The sequence below is a fragment of the Sylvia atricapilla genome, chromosome 6, assembly GCF_009819655.1.
Source record: "Sylvia atricapilla isolate bSylAtr1 chromosome 6, bSylAtr1.pri, whole genome shotgun sequence".
Classification (NCBI taxonomy): domain Eukaryota; kingdom Metazoa; phylum Chordata; class Aves; order Passeriformes; family Sylviidae; genus Sylvia; species Sylvia atricapilla.
This window is the reverse complement of record NC_089145.1, coordinates 25,690,950-25,708,092: the sequence shown is the minus strand read 5'-3', so window position 1 is coordinate 25,708,092 and position 17,143 is coordinate 25,690,950. Positions and strand designations below refer to the sequence as shown.

The following is a 17,143-nucleotide window of genomic DNA, read 5'->3' as shown; positions in this document are numbered from 1 at the left end:
GAAGTCCACCAGCAAGAATAAACAAAGCTTGCAATATCATATTTAAAACAAAGACCCTACTAATTTTCAGTTTGCAGGAAGAGGCTATTCACTCATTAATTTTACATTGTAAGATACATTCCCATAAACAAATGAATTAGAGGGGAAAAAGAAAAAGGCTATGACACCTTGAAACTACTCTCAGTGCTTCCAGCACCATCCTCACAGACACTGGGAAGCACCAGTGCTGAGGAAGGCACGACAGAAGCCTTGCTTTATCTTGTCATCACATTACACGTGCTGTTCAGTGGGATCACTCGACGCCAGCCCAGCAGTAGGATACACAACTGCGTGCAGAGCTCTCCAGGGGTGCTTACTTCTGGTCGGAGGGTTCGATATGAGCAGCTGTGGCCTTCAGACGGGCAATGTTAATCTTCTCTGAAAGCTCCTCCACGGTCTCAATGTCCACCTGCTCGTCATCCTCTCTGTATTCACACGCATCCTGGAACAGGTTTTGTTTTGTTTTTTTAAAATAAGTATCTACTCAGCAATAGTGCTCAGGCCAAAACAGTTTCACTTCAGTCTCAAATGAGATTACAATACAACATTTAGAACTATCAAGGAATCAACATCTCCAGCTACACTGGCCAATAAACAGTGGGTTTACTTCAACTGTCACCTCCAGGAATTCCTGCCACTGGCAACTCTGTAAAATGCATTTTGGTAAGTGCAGAACCCATCTCTGTCATTTATGCTTTTACTATGGGTGAGAGAAAAGCTTCCACAGGGCAGAATCTTCCCATCTCTATTCTCAAGTAAGACTGAACTGACTTTACAAACTACTACTGTAGACTCTTCCTAATTGACTTTTTCTTACAAAATCTGAAAGAGTTATCACCTTAGTAATGGTCTCTCATCCCCAAGAGAGCAAAAGTCAGAAATCATATAGTCAGGATTCTTTGGATCATATAGTAAACTGCTTACATGATGAAGAGTAAGATTTTGGCTCTTTCCAAAATGCTGCCAAATTATAATTTTAAATATTTGTTGTATTCTGAAGAGTACTTTTTCTCCCTGCTTGCCTAAGCAAGAAAACTTGCTACTTTGTGAAGAGAGAAATAAGGAAGAACTCCAGTTCTGTAGCAATGACTAGAGTTCAGTATCAATCTTGTGGACATCTCTAAGTCCAGGTGATACCTCCTCACCCAAGAAAATATGCCTATTCAACCAACCATTTTGTATTACAGTTTTTAGTGAAGTTTTCCCTATAATATTCCTTCGTCTGATTATACAATGAAGAACTCTTTCTCCTTAAACAGGAAAATGTAATTACACTTCCTTTCTCTATTTCACCCTGCTCCCTAAACTACCCTGACTAAACAGAAACTATTCAAACAAAGATACAATTTAAATCACAGAACTACTGAACAGATACTGCCATTATGTTGAAAATACTGCACGCACAAGAGGTAGTGGCAACACTGATCTATTTCTTTATACAAAGAGCAGTTTACATTCTTGCCTGCTCTCCTGGGTTCATAGATCCACCTTGATGCTGAAAGCCTCCTGATACTTTCCAAGATATTCAAGAGATGCATACTGGTTTTGTTCAGCAGGGAGGACTACCCTGTCTAAACTGTATTTGCATCATTACATTGCAGGAAACATGGTCAGGCAGATGCTACAAAAAGATGCTACACTCCAGAGAGGAAGTGTGAAGGCACCCCAGGAAATTAGCTTACCACAGAAACACTGTTGTCATAAAGTTTTCCAGAGCTGGTAAGTTATACTGGGCTAGTAAAAGTGTTGATAGCAATTATCCAAGCTAGAGCTGCTCCAGAATTCTAATGTTTTGCATGTTATCATGTTAGAAAAATGGTATTCAAAACCCAATACGTAGCATCTTTTTCATGAAAGATGCACGAACCCGCCCCCCCAGAAGTAAAAAACTCTGCTGCCCACCAAGAACTTAACATCTTTCAGTTCACACATTCTGAATGTGGACATATGAAAAACAGAAGTAATTCATTTTTTCATTCTTACATCTAGCAACAAAGGGAAAATGCTTTTGGTTGGTGAATCTTTCCTCTCTACTCCTGAATTCCTAGCAACAGGAAAAATACCACAATCATGAAGATCATCAGAATTAGGTAGTTAAGAACAGCCATTCCTATAGAAGTACTGCCAACCTGCCATAGGCTGAACTTTATCCATAGCCCAGCACGATTCTTGAAGATGCTTGTGGAACCCTACCTTTCTAGCATCAGTCAATCCATACTACTTTCAGTCTTTCCAAACTGCTTCTTGTAGTTACATAAATTCTAAATGCCTTTGAGTAAGGGTAAAGTACCTTACGGAATGAAGATGCAAGAGGAGCAATATCACCCTGCAACAGATTTCTGAAGTTGTTATGGGAAATGACAGCACTTTTCCCTCCCTGCATTTCGATGCCTGTTTCTAAGGTGTCTCCTCTGATTTTTCTGTCTGTTCCCGGCAGCCTAAACCCCTATTGCTGATATCTAAAGAGCAAATTGCCTGATGGCAGAGGATCCTCAGTAACAGTGCTGAGGAAGGAGATTAGACAACAGTGGATGATGTCATTACACATTACCCAAGTACATGTGTAATACCTGGAGCTGCCTTCTATGCTACAATGTCTGTAGGTTTCACACATGGTCTGAACTAAATGCAAGAGATTGTTAAAACTCATATTGTCCAAAAAATACATCACTTCACTTTTTATTAAACTTACCATTTTGTAATAATTGATAACAGTCCTTTTAATTGCAACATTTGGCTCAGAAAAAGAATGACTGAGAAACACTTTTGACAACACTTACAATACAGTATCTTGCCAGATGCAGAACCTGTGTTTAGACTAGTAAGCTGAACTGTCGGACTCTTACCTGTAGCATTACAATACCAGAACAACCAACCCCAGGTATGGTTTTGGCTTATGCCAGCAAGGACTTCTGAACAATTAGGAGCCACAGTCTATGACTTAGACCAGGCAAAGCAGTCCTTTCCAGCAGGAACTCTGTGTGCAGTCATCATGCCTTAGAAATCAAGAGTTTAACATCACCTCCCAGACCACTGCACTTGAATTTGTTCAGACAGCAGGTTCTGATACTCATTAGTCTGCTTCTGTAGGTATTCCCAGATATCACCAAACCCCGCAATGATTAACCATCCTAAGCCTCTCTTGATGCAACTCAGGGTAGGAAATGCAAAAGGGCAAAGATACCATCTCAAGAAGCTTCTTTCTGTTGAGGAGACTAGAAAAGCCTCTAAGTCAAGGACACAAAGCCAGCACAAGGTTAGAAGGTAATCTGAAGGGCACTGATGTGCAAAACAAGGAAGGAACAATTAACCAGTGTGGAAAAATGTGCTAAAAATAAACAGTAATAGCTACTACAGATAGGTAGCGATCATCCTGACTCTCACTAGAGTTCTTTGAGATTTTAAAGATACTCTTTGCTTATTTGTTTCCACTACTTCAATGAAGCAGGTAAATACCCTCTACTAGCCTGTTTACATGGTCTGATTTCATCCAGTCTGACAATACCAGTGGAGTCTGTCTTGTAAGCACCATGCTGAGACAAGAGTACATCCCAGTGAAAAATAACACATTTGAATACAAACCTGATTTCTCCATTAGGCATTGATATGCTCACTCAACTTGCTGGCAATGGAGATTAACAAATCCAAATTCCAGACAGGTTTTTACAGTCCCAAGATCTCATTCTTTAGCATTACTACTCTAGAACAAGGCTAGCTTACATTCGTGTGAGCTTGCAGGGAAGACATACCCTTGGATGGCTTTCCAAACCATGTTAGTCAAAACCTGTGCAATACATTTCTTCCAAATGTATGTAAACATTCTATAATCTCTAATAAATACTCTTCTGCTTCATCATCCTTTTGCAGGATAAAAGAAAACACAGTTTTCAAACATCAACCTTGGTAAAAGAATACCCTGTGACCTAGACACTGTTGTAGGTTTACCAACAAATTCCTAAGACTACCAAGTCTGGAAAATTCATCTGTCATCAGGAACAGATTAAGTAATGGTGATTCTCAAAACCTGATGATAACTGTGCTCAATTTATTGAAGGACAGAGGACGTATGAAATCACCACCACCCAAATGAAGACAAGACAGCAACAATTCAGTTATCAGCTTAAAAGAACTTCCAAAACTAAGATCTGTATTTACTTTTCTCACCTTCATGAAGCTGAGATACTATCACCTTGTCTGAGAATAGCAAGCTGGAATATGAACTGATGAGTCTATTTTTCTGGAAGTTGAAGAGATTCTCTAAAAGCTAGAGTTTTTCACTTAGGTATCATGGGTATCTTAGGTATCATAGAATATCCCAAGTTAGAAAATGTTGGAACCATCTCTTGGCCCTACACAGCACCATCACCAAGAATCACACCATATCTCTCATGCCTGAGAGCATTGTCCAAACTCTTCTTGAACTCTGTCAAGCTGGTGCTGTGACCACTTCCCTGAGAGCTTGTTCCAGCACCCAGTGGAGTTCTTACCCTCTGGAGTAAGAACCTTTCCCTAATATGCAACCTAAACCCCCTGACCCAATTTCATTCCATTCTCTTGGGTTCTGTCACGGGTTACCAGAGAGATCCGTGCCTCCCCCTCCTTTTCCCTTAAGGAGGAAGTTGCAGACTGCAATGAGGTCTCCCCCTCTCGGTCTCCTTCAGGCTAAGCAAACCAAGTGACCTCAGCTGCAGATTATACAGCTTCTCCTCACTTCCATAAGGCCCTTTGCCACCCTCACAGCCCTCCTTTGGATGCTCTGTAATAGTTTCATGTCTTTCTTATATTATGGCTCCCAAAACTGCACACAGGGCTCAAGGTGAGGCTGCCCCCGTGCAGACTAGAGCAGGACAGTCCCCTCCCTCACCCAGCTGGCCAAGCTGTCCCTGATGAATCTCTGGACATGGTTGGCCCTCCCACCTGACAGGGCACTGCTGGCTCATGTTCAACTTGCCACAGACCAGGGCCCCCAGGTCCCCTTCCATGGCACTGCTCTCCAGCCTCTCATCTCCCAGGATGTTTGTACACCCAGGGCTGCTCTGTCTCACCTGCAGAAACCAGCACTTTCCCTTGTTTAACTTCATATAGTTGGTCACTCTGCAAGGCCCCTCTACTTCTGAGTCAACAGCTTCTCCCAGTTTAGCCTCTCTGGCAAGCTTATACAGTATCCCTTCCAGTCCTGTCACCAAGTCATTTAGGAAGATGCTGAAGAGCACAGGGCCAAGGATGGAGTTCTGCAGAACCCCACTAGTGACCATTCACCAGTCTGATGTCACCTCATTCACTATCATCCAGCACGCCTGACCCATAAGCCAGTTGCTCATCCATCACATGATGTGTTTATCCTGCTGAGCGCTCGACATTTTGTCCAGAAGGATCCTGTGAGAGGAAGTTTCAAACGCTTTACTGAAATCCAAAAAGATTAAATCAACTGGCTTCCACTGGCCAGCTAGGTGGGTACCCTCAGGGACCTTCCTAACTTGGTCCTCAAGCAACCTGAGGTCTGCTCTTCTCATATCCAGGGTTGAAGTCTTGCTGGCACTTTTCTCCTGTCACTAGGGATTTGAACTTGGTTGTTTCACGGCTGCTGTGGCCAAGACAGCAGTCAGTTGCCATTTCACTCACAGGCCCCTTTCTGTTACTGAGGAGCAGTTCAAGGAGAGCACCTTTCCTAGCTGGCTCCTGTAGTACCTGGACCAAGAAGTTATTGCCCAGCTGTTCTAGGAATCCTCTAGGCCTGCTTGTACCAAAGAACTCTGGTCTGATTTTCAACTGCAAGAGGACTACATTAACACAAAAAGACTAAAAGAATTCTACCCTGAAGACACAAACATTATCTCTCCTATTTTTAATTTGTCTGCTCTTCAATTCTTTTCCAATTTAACCACTCTCTTTCCACTTGTATCTCATCCCAAGAAAAGGCTATCCTACTTCATTTGTCTATTTGACTGATTCATGAAACAAGAGTTTCATAATTTTAATTAAAAATGCACTGTTTCTTAAGTCATGTAGTGATATGTAAGTAGTAAAGGAATTACACACTGGATTACTTTATTTTAATTTCTGCGTTAAATTTGATGGGAATTTTATGAGCATTAAAATCTAAATGTATCTTAACTACCCTAACCACAATGTTACCCTTATTCTGTGCCTTTTGGAGCAATTTGTTTTCTATCAAATAAGGAACAACACCTCTCACATACTATTTAAATGTATTATTAACTTAAAAAAGGTATTTAAAGATAGATTCAAATATTCCTTCCAGAAATAAATGTTAACTAAGCCTACAAAAACTAAATAGAAGAAAACATCTTAAAATAACAGAAATACTAGATTGGTTACTGCATTTTTGGATCATTAAGTCGCAATACAAGTAACCAAATTACTCAAGTAAACACTGGAGGAAGACAACCTGCAATGGTTCTATTACAGATTGTTCAATATAACTCCTGTTATCTGAAAAACAGGCAATTTCTACAAGGCCACTACACTGCTACCTAAAAAAAAAATAAAAAAAAAGCATGCAACTAAGAAATAAGAGACATCCATTGGACCCCCAATTTACACTTCCTAAAGAAATTGAAGTCCAAAACACAAACATCATACTCTTTTAAATCCATGGGTTGTGACATGTTAGTTGGTCAATTTAAATAAAAATATCCCTTCATAAATAGTTAAATGCTTACCACTCTTTCAACATCTACTTCCTCTTCACTTGGGAAGTCAGAAGCACCATCCAGCATCTCATCAGCAGAATCATCAGTTTTTTCATCCTCTTCCTCCTCCTCCTCATCTTCCTCTTCATCCTCTTCCAAATCATCAGCAGTTATATCAATAGTGGGGATGTAACTCTCTTTGTGTACCCTCTGTTCTGGTGCTGTCAGGAAGTCACTTTTCTCTGATATATCTGCTTTGTTATCCATTTCACTTTTGTTTTCTAAAGGGGGTACAATGCTAGATATTTTGCTCCAAGAACTGTTAACATGTGTTAGAATATCATGACCTGTTTTCATTTCCTCCAGAGAAACACAAGCACCTTGTTCTTTGCTGTTACTGCCTTCCTGCCTAGCTGTGTTTCCTTTGCGTTCCTCCGTATTGACTGTATGCTCTTCTCCTGAAGCATTATCCTCGTTTTTTGCAGAAGCAATTTCAGACCTACTTCTTGTTTTCCCTCCTATGTTTTCTACTTCTATAGAGCCTTTGTTCTCCCCCCTTTCTGCATCTAGCTGTGCAGCATCACCCTGGATTTCTTGTTTGCTCTCAAACAGCTCATTCTCTCTTTGTTCCTCCTTGATCTTCAGCTGTGTATCTTGCTCTTGTTGACTACGCAACTGCTCAGAACTTGCTCTGTTGTCCTCCTCCATCTGTGCCTGTGCATCTTCTTCCTCCTCTTTTACTGGTTTCTCCTCCTGTTCAGCATGTGTTTGTTCCTGCCCATGGTTTTTCAACTGAGCAGTCTCCCGATTCTCATGACTCTGTGAATGTGCATTATCCAGAGGAGCAACTGAAGACTCATCTAATGACCCACAAACAGTTTCAGAGTTAGCTGAAACTGCCTCAACAACAGTTTCAGAACTGACAGAATCCTCCTTCTCTTCAGAAGCCTCTTTTTCTTCCTCATCATTTGGCTTCTCACTGATGTATGAATGGTCAGATGACACAACATCTGCAGAAACATCATGCTGAGAAGAAAAGCTGTCATCACAGGAACTCTCTAGCACCTTTGAGCTCTTCTCCACTATCTCTAATGAAGAGGAATTTCCATCACTGTTAGGTGTGACTATGCCAGATGCTGACTCTTCAAAAGCATTTGACTGGTTAATCGACAATTCATTTTCTTCTTGTTTCCCATATGGCACTGTGATGTCAGACTCTGTAACTTCTGTGTCACCTGAGCATGGAGCCTTCCCGCTCTCCTGCTGAGCAGCACCTGCATCCTCTTTCTTACATATTTTCCTGTAATCCTTCTTCATCTGAAGAGATGCAAAATGGTGAAGAATAGAGTTCGGCACAGTCTTCTGTCCTGGGAGCTGGAGTAAAGCAAAACTTCTGGACTGTAAAGGTATGAGATTAGCAGTGGTGGCTGGCAGACCACCCGAGCTGCAGGTTACTTTAGATTCAGAGGCTGTTTGGTTTGTGACATTGCTGGTGGCAGAGGAAGAGATCCTCAGAGTCAGAGTGCCTGCCTGGGACACAAAACTTGTTACTGAAGGAAGAAGAGAAGATGCTTGAGTGGCTGGGTTGGATGGGGGAGATAACTTGGGTACTGTAGCTGAATTTGCAGCAGGAGAAGTGGAAGACACAGAGGAAGTGGGAGAAACGGGCGACTCAGGAGGCTTGGAAGGTGCAGGCAACCGAATTCCTACAATAGATCCTGTGAGGAAAACAAAACATCACCTGAGACTTTCTCAAACCTATTTCTTTCTTCCAGGTTCAGCATTTGATGCCGTACTAGAAGCAGACACCACTCTCAAGGATCATAATGGAATCAGGTGTCTGACCACAAGCTTTCAGTGAAAAAGTTGGTCCTGCATAAATACATATAAATTTGAATTTTTCTAAGTAACACCCCAATAAAACATATGAATTGGTGACTCTAACAGACTTCGTGTTAAGTTCTAGCATTAAGCTTTTTAATTAAAAAAAGACACAGCATTAAAAGTCTTGCATTTTACTTTTCCATTTCACATTTTCTGAAAAACAAAGAAATTGGGGTTTTTCAAAATAAAAAAGAAATCTTAAAATTTTTCTTTTTCTCTCAGAAAAAGACTTCCCAAGGAGAAAAAAACTATGTCAAAATTACAGAATTATACCACCATCTTTTTCACCTTTATGAACTCTTCTGCAGCATTTCAACACTCCATAAAGAAGAAGGAAAACTATTACCACTGGCAACTCGGTTCTCTTCTTCAGCAAGTGTCTCAAAACAGACAGAAATTAAATAAACTTACTGACTCTCTACTCCACCTCATGCACAAACCTCAACTAAAGCTCAGCATTGTTTGCTCTCCTCCCCACAGTTTTAGCTACTGTGCTTGCTTTCGCTCTCCCTTCCACCCCACTCTACCTCCCACTCTTTGAGATGTGTTTTGATTCAGGGAGAACGGAAGAAAAGGTCCTACTACAGAGTAAAACTGCATTTAAAATACATTTGGGTTAGAATTTACAAATATGTACAACAGCATACACAACCTTCAACTTCTAACTCTTTCAACCCTGTCTTCAACTGTGTACGAGAGAAATAGCTGAAAATCACTCTTATTTTTCTTCTCACATGCTCCTAAGGAGGCAAAAACCAGGCGATTTTGTACTGTAGTGTAACATGCATCTGAGTATCTTCTGTAAACACACTAACCAACCTGGAAACCTAATGAAAACAGAGCACATCCAATGAAACATGGGTAACAGCTCATCCTTTTTTGAGAGGTCTCCAACAAGAATTGGTTTTGAATCACAAGGTTGAATCTTGTAAGTCGTGACAGTACAACGGACATGGCTCCACTGCCACACACACACATAGGCTTTTCCTTGATGCACAGAATCCCTGAATTTTGACTTGGCTTTTTAACTGCACTTTCTGAATATTATACACATGGTATTTAAGTTGCATTGCATCTGAATAATTACACTATGGTCTTCAACTACTCACAAAGAACCAAACTAGGTCCTGTTCAATTACTTTCAGCAGGTGAAAGCATCACAGAGACATTTATCCCACTGTTCATTTCTGAGTAACACACTGGTCAGTCACGAAAGAAGTGCTGGACTTTGTACCTGGATTGCGGAGCATCACTGGCTGCACATTGGGCTGAGCACCCGCAGTTCGAACCTGCTGCAGGGGAACAAGCTGAATGATCTGCCCATTGGGATGTCTGAACAGGTTCACAGCCCCAGGGCTCCTGAGAGGCTGAAGCACCATCCTCTGCCTCTGTGCCACCTGGGTGTTGTTCAGTGGTCGCAGGGCAGAAGACGCCTGGTGCACTGGAATCAGCAGCAGTCGAGGTCCAACACGTTTGTCTGTTCCAGGAGCTATCTTTGGGGGGGTCTTACTTGCAGCTTGTGGAACAGCATCTTCTGAAATATTTTAACAAGTTACAAAAAAATTAGTTTAAGAGACTGCCTACAAATCAGGCATTAATCTTAATAAATACAAGTGCAAATATTTTGGAAACAACTGCATCTCTTTCAAATTTATTTGAAGGCAAGTTTTTCTCTTTATTCACAGAATGCATGGAACCAACCAGGTCAGAACAGTTTGGGGTTTTTTCTGTGTAGTTCCACTGGTATTTTTCAATCATGACACGAGACAGTAATTCCATACCTAATTCCTGAACTCTGAGCCGACCACGAAATTCTGTCAGTCATAACTGTGCTATACATTTCTATAGTCAAGGGATGATGTGAGGCTTCTAGCTCACTTCATAGCAGTCACTCACCTGATAAGTTAAATTTTTTCCTCTCTCTACCTTTTGTTTAGGCTGGAAGACAAAAAGCAGCTTAAGAGATGACATTTCTTACCCTATTTTGGAAAGGGGGGCAAGGCAAGTACTTAAGCTGAAACCAGATGCAGACTGTATTCTAGCTATGAAAAGCAGAAGAATTAAAAGACAAGTGTCTGCACTAATAACCCAAAGCACCTAAGCATTACCTCTTTTTTGATTCTGTGGAGGACTTGAATTAACTCCTGATAGTATCACCGGAACAGAGACAGCAGAGGAAGTCAGTGTGGTCACCACAGGTGTAGCTGCTGCAGCTGTTGTCAGTACAACTGTAGAAGTGGATGTTGTGACAACAGCACAAGTAACAGTTGGTGATGTTGCTACAGTTTTTGGGAATGATGTTGTTACTACTGCTGTAACAATCCCTGTTTTTGTTGTGCTCACAGTAGCAGTAGGAGTGGTGGATGGAGTAGTACAGGTGCTGATTCCAGGTGTTGCAGGAGCAGTTGTGACTGCAATTGCAGGAGGAGAGCAAGGAGATTCACCAGCTTTTGTCTGGCTAGGAGAGGTCACAGTAGATGCTGCTACACTGGTACTTTCCGCAGTAACCGTAGAAGTCGTGGTGGCTGCAGTGACCCCAGGACAGACTGTGCACAGAGCTGGAGATGGCACTGAAGGAGCCATGGGAGCAATAACCGTGATTGGTGAGGGCTTGATACTGAGGAACTGTCGCCCTGAGGCAGCCTGGCGTGTGCTCGCTCCAGGAATCTTCTGCTGTAGAGCTCCTGCTTTGTTTATCACAAACTGGGCAAACACACCACCAGGTGAGGGTCGGGCAGCTGCAAATAAAAACTTGCAGGTCAAAATTTTAATGGATTCCCTCTTTGCCTTTCATGAGGTGCTACAGCTGTAATTTCAGCATGAATTTCAGCCTCCTTTTTCTATATACCTTGTAATTAAATCAAAACCTTTATGGTAGTCCTGGATATGCCTTACATGTTAGAAATACCTCTGCCTTATACCACTACTGTAGCTTTTTATTGCATTTCTTCCCAGATACACAAAAGAATCAAGTCTTGAAGGGCTGTTCCTCATTGTTAAACTATGGACAATCCTAACTAACATTTAAATGAAATAATGAGCTAATGAGCTCCAACTATTTTCTAAACTTGAATTCTTGGTGTAACAGCTTGTGTTATCTTCTCTTTCTTACTGTTCCTTAATTTTCACCCCCTTCTACTGAATTCATCTTAGGCACAGGGGAAATGGATGGGAAGGATACAGTTTCCCCTTCTAATTCCATTGACATTTGTGCAACTGCAGACTGGATGAAACAAATTTAACCGATGGAAATTAGTCACTGTCAGGAAGATCCTTTACCTCATCCCTTGCTCTCCAAGGGACCAGAACACTGCATTTACATCAACCCAGATGCCTACAAATGAGTACAACAGCATAGAGATTATGGAGCAAGTTCAACTTAAGCACTGCAGTTACTTATGCAAACAGCATTTTTAACCCAGACTATGCCAGAACTGGTACTTTTTACTTAAATGACATATGCAGCAATGACTTCACCCATCAATGAAACACAGCCAGCTCTTTCACACTGCACAAACACACAAAACAACAAGTTTTTTTTACGAGACAAGAAAAACAACACACCCATTTATGCATCAATGGAAATTTAGGCAGAAAGAAACAAAATAATCAACCAGAAATTAAAAGTTTTTCCAGGACACAGGTAACATCCTTTTCCCTCGCAAAGCTTCCTCAGATCTTTAAGTAATGTGTGGGAGTATGTGGACAGATACTTGATTTCTCTTTTTAAACTCATGCATAATGTAATAGATAAGGGCAATTTCCTCTCTTGCCATACTGGGGTAACCATCTCAGTAACAACTCAGATACACAAGCAACTCATGGATCTTCCAATCTTTTTTTTTTTTTTTTTTTTTAAACTCTATAAGCACTGTCTAAATCCAACCCTGTTTAGCTTGTGAAACCCAATGAGATTAGAGGCTGGCGTGGTTATTGGCTGCACACCTGTTTCGCTAATCCAGATTTGGACCATCTTGTCTTTCACTGCTGCTTCACACATCTTTGGCGGTCACAAGAATTATGAGTGCAACATCAGCAGAAAATCTAACAGTGAAGAACAATGTATTACTGATACTTTACTCATTTGAAGTTAATCTGTGTTTGATGAAAAGCAATTAAAAATGATAGTAACGAAACTCCAAACAAAAAATCCAGTTAATATTTGGAGAGTCTCCATCCATTCGCGTCTCTTGAAAATATGTTCTAGTAGCATTAATAAAACAACTAATAGTCAACATCTGTAATCTTACTCTGAAGTCCAAATAAAACTTTCTGCTTTGAAGAGATTACTCATTGCAGAGACATCTCAGGTAGGCAATGCAGCCAAAGGCAGCATGCACTGTTGCACAGAAATCAACATTAATGCTGTACACTCACTCTGTACTTCAGCTTCACGCAATTTAAAACACAGTAATAAGTTCCAACCTACCTATCTGTCTCTGTGCTGGGACATGGGTTTTCAGAGTCGTCACAGTGGGGGTTGAAGTAGTGCTGGTGGAAGATGTAGTTTTAGGAGATGATGTTGTGGGCCCCTGGACTGATGGTGTCCCAGAAGCAGGAGTTTTAGCACTGGATGCTACCTTGGAGATCACAGTACTGAGGGCTGCGATATCAAGGACTGTGGGCTGCAGCCTGCCTGTGATATAAGCTGCTAGCCGATTGGCAGGATGTAATGCCCCCATCTGTCCCAAAAGCAGTTTGGCCTGAGGATACCTTTTATCATTAACCTGAAAAAACGGGAAAAGGGAAACTTTGTGAAAAGAACGCTAATTCACCACTTCTGGAGAAGTGTTTCATTCCATGGGACTTCTAAACATCCTTTTCAAAAAACCATTGCAATTCCAAATGGGAATTCCTAATTTCTTTATTGCCTGGGAGAACTTCAAACAACTCATTTTATCTTTTGTAGTACAGATTTTAAATGCTGCTCAGACTCTCATGTAAAACCAGAGAGTCCAAGGAACATGTGAAATCACTGACATTAGATAAGAGTGAAGCTAGCACCTGTTTTTTTTTCCTGTCTCATGCTTATTCTATAGTCCTGAATAGAAATAGCTTCCCTAATTGAAGGACAATTTTGGATAAAATTCTCAAACCTAATTAAGACCTAGCATCACAAAAGAATACTGATGACATATACATTGAGACAAAACTCTAAAGAGCTTGGAAAAGCTGCATCAGCTTTTTCCTTATCCACACTGTTGTTTGATACTGTAACTAGGTATGATGAGTTCCCTAAGTTCAAATTCCAAGTTATAGTGGTAATCGACTGCACAAGAAAAAAACAGAACATCCTCCTGAATGTCAGGCTTTACGCCTAGTAGACAATGAGAAGTTTTGGTAGTGCTGCATTCTGCTTCACGTTGTTTGGTAATGCCTTCTAAAAGCCAAATGTATTTAAGACACTACTAAATAAACAGTAGTTTTTATTGATCAACTTTTATGGACGCTAAGAAATCTGCTACCTTTTTCTCTCCACTAGCTTTTCTTTCTGAGGGTGTCATATCTGCAAAGTGTCATGAAAACATATCTTACTCCCATTTTTTAAATCATATGGTTTTCCTCAAAGTTGTTTTACTATAATCACAAATAGCTATGATGGAAAAAGATCTTTAGTAGTTCCTAACCCTGTAGTTCCTTTAGTAGTTCCTAACCTTGTAGTTCCTACTACTAATTCTTAACACCATGTCAGCAACATAAAACTGTGGGGCAAAGACCCTTGGAATTATGAAGTCTCTTAATGAAAAACATATATTCTACAAAGAGGATTCAGGCTGTTAGTTAAGATTAACAGTAAGCTATAGCAAAAAGAAATTTAATGTTTACATTTTCATTTTAAAGTTTTGTCCCAGTGTATACTTCCGCAGGAAATATTCTTTCTGTGGGCTCATACAATCATTTAGAAGCATTATGTGTCAAATGCACCTTCAAGGGGTTTTACAAAGAATTAAAAAGATCTTGAAAGAGAATCTGCACTTGGGTCAACAAGACCCAAATTGCCAAAAAGACAAGTAAAACCATCAGATTTCAGGATTCCAATCAGATTTCCTGTTATTGAGTAAATCTTGAAAGGGACAAGCTTATGGAAAGGAATGCCACTAGATATCAAGAACTCTTGTCTGTACAGGCAAAAGACAAAGAGTGTTCTCCCCTTCAAGGAGTTCTGGGATAGTAGTGGATGAAACTGCATCTAATCTCCACAGTAAAGGCAGAGGGACCCACCTGAATCAAGCCCGAGGGGCTTGCATTAGCTTTGCATTTGTAGACAACCAGCTTTCCCGCAGGAGAAACCCCTGCATAAAAAGGCAAGCCTTTGCCCCCCTGCAGTTTCTCCCGCAGTTTGTCCACTGGCTCTGCCCGTATGACCTTTACATTTCCTGAGTTATTGCATGATGCCACTGTGCTATCAGGAGTCTCCAAGACAGGGATCTCAGGCTTCTCATCCTTGTCCTGGTAGGATGGCACTGAAATTTTCACTCTGGAGGAGCAGACAGAAGGATGGTTCTCATCCTGGGCCTTGTATTCCGAAGCCAATTCAACAATGAAGCTACCCACTTTGAGGCACTGTGGCGCGTTACTGTTGATATGCTGTGATAAGATGGTCAAGATCTTATTGTGATCTTCCTCCAAGCTGCAGTCAGAGATAATCTCGAAAAGTTTGGTTGGTTCACCTTGAGTGGTGTGATGAACATAGGAGGTGGAGAAAGAGTCCCCCTCACTACGGGAAGAACACCAGCTTTCCTCTGAGAAAGAATTGAAATAGGTTTCTGCAATACTATGGCATTTTAAGCACCTGGATAGTCAAACAATTTCATTCTGCCCATACCTCCACCCTTAGCTCATCTCAGTTGCAGGCCAACAGCAAGTAAAGAATTGTTCAAAGCATCTCTTCCCCTTGCAGAGCTTCACAAGCAAGCAAAAGCTCACTACAAAACTAATGTAATTATTTCTCATGGTTCAATCCCTGCAGCCATACCACGTCAGCTTGTATCCCATTGCATCACAAGCTAAACAAAGATGGGTTGTTTCAACACATGGGTGAAAGTTCTCCAAACACACCAACACAGTAGAAAGAAAGCATCACTGGTTATTCAAGAGATGGCACTTTTCTCTTTGAGTCAGAAAAGCACCTGTGTCCTACAATGGCATGAGGGGACATGCCACTAGCAGAACTGTCTTTTAAGGAAGATGTGTAAACAGAAGCATGATCTTTGGTTATCCATCAGAGATATAACGTCCCTCTTTGCAAAACTGTAAGGATGCTGAGCCCTGTGTCCTGGCCATTTTAATTTCACCTACCAATGCACCAGCATTTTCAACTAATTGTATTGTCTTTCCATTCCCATCCTTAAATGTAGCATGCATTGTTGTATACATTCAACAGTAAAATAATCAGCTCAGAAAGGCAGATATGGTACATTAGTAGATGACACAATGCCTCTAGTATGTCTCATTTAAGGCTTGCAATGTAATTTGGGCTGCTTCAGACTGAAAGAGAACATGGATGTCTAGCCTATTTCTTCAAGAGCTAGAAACTCAAACCCAGTATCTCTAAAATGGCAAAACTTCAATCTTTCAACTTGAACTAAACAAATTCAACATCAAACAATTCCAAATAAAGCACAGATGTCCCATCCACTTCTATGTGAAGACATGAGGACCCCATCCTTTCAGGACTACCTGGATATTTAATTCTTCAATAACTACAAAGTGATAGTAAAGAAAACAAGAAGGAGAAAAAAACACCTAGACAAAACAAAACCATGCATCTCCATTCTTTCCAAGTATCTAATCATTTGTCTTGAAGACAAGTCTGCTGTGCAGTTTTGTATTTTTACTGCTAAACAACTGACCAGGCAGCACTGGTCATTTTACACTTAGAGCAGCAAGAAGCACTGGGTACTTAGTCTGCTCTATCTCCATGCAGCCCCCCACCCCGCCAGCTGCTAAGAAAACAGGAAACTGTATGTATGTCATAAGTTTTTTATTAACAACTGTAACAAATCCCCTAGCAAACAGAACTCTGTTTCATCAGTAGCTACTTTTTTTAAAGAAATACTACAAAAATGTGTAACTACCAAGAAGTGGAATTACACTCCTGACTCAGCTCTTACCTCTTGATTTATTAGTGTCTTTGTCTACCTCACAGGCTGCCTTCTCAGGAGACTGAAGCTCTGGTTCATGCTCTTGCTGGAGGAAAGAAATGCAAGAAAATATTCACCCTATACATCTCACTTCCACACTAAAAATCACAGCACAAAATGAACAGTTCAGCCCAAACCACAGAAATATGCTGTGTTTGACAGTGTTATGGGCTTCATCTTAGAAGAGCTCTATAACAATGAATATTTAACCGTTACATAATAATGTACTTGTGGCAGCCAAGAATTTCCCCAGACAAGAAAATCACAGTAACAGGGTAATTTTACCAGCACTGCAAAGTGATTTGGGCTCCACCTTCCACAGCCCTACCACCACCAAATGCAAGTCAAGCCCTCATGTAATGTAGGAGTTTCTGGGGAAAAAAATTACTTCAAAATTTTCAGTATTCCTGCCTGTTCTATAAT

At 40.9% G+C, this 17,143-nt stretch overlaps 1 protein-coding gene across 1 annotated transcript in view; it reads right to left on the bottom strand.

The window, feature by feature from the left end:
* MGA (MAX dimerization protein MGA) overlaps positions 1 to 17,143 on the bottom strand; it is a 52,584-nt gene that overhangs the window by 12,402 nt on the left and 23,039 nt on the right. The window contains exons 12-18 of the mRNA XM_066321237.1: positions 16,691 to 16,766; positions 14,799 to 15,319; positions 13,006 to 13,303; positions 10,685 to 11,314; positions 9,811 to 10,110; positions 6,723 to 8,410; positions 357 to 481 (exon numbers count right to left, since the gene is read on the bottom strand). Coding sequence (XP_066177334.1) covers positions 357 to 481; positions 6,723 to 8,410; positions 9,811 to 10,110; positions 10,685 to 11,314; positions 13,006 to 13,303; positions 14,799 to 15,319; positions 16,691 to 16,766 — 3,638 coding nt within the window. The remainder of the gene's footprint in view (positions 1 to 356; positions 482 to 6,722; positions 8,411 to 9,810; positions 10,111 to 10,684; positions 11,315 to 13,005; positions 13,304 to 14,798; positions 15,320 to 16,690; positions 16,767 to 17,143) is intronic.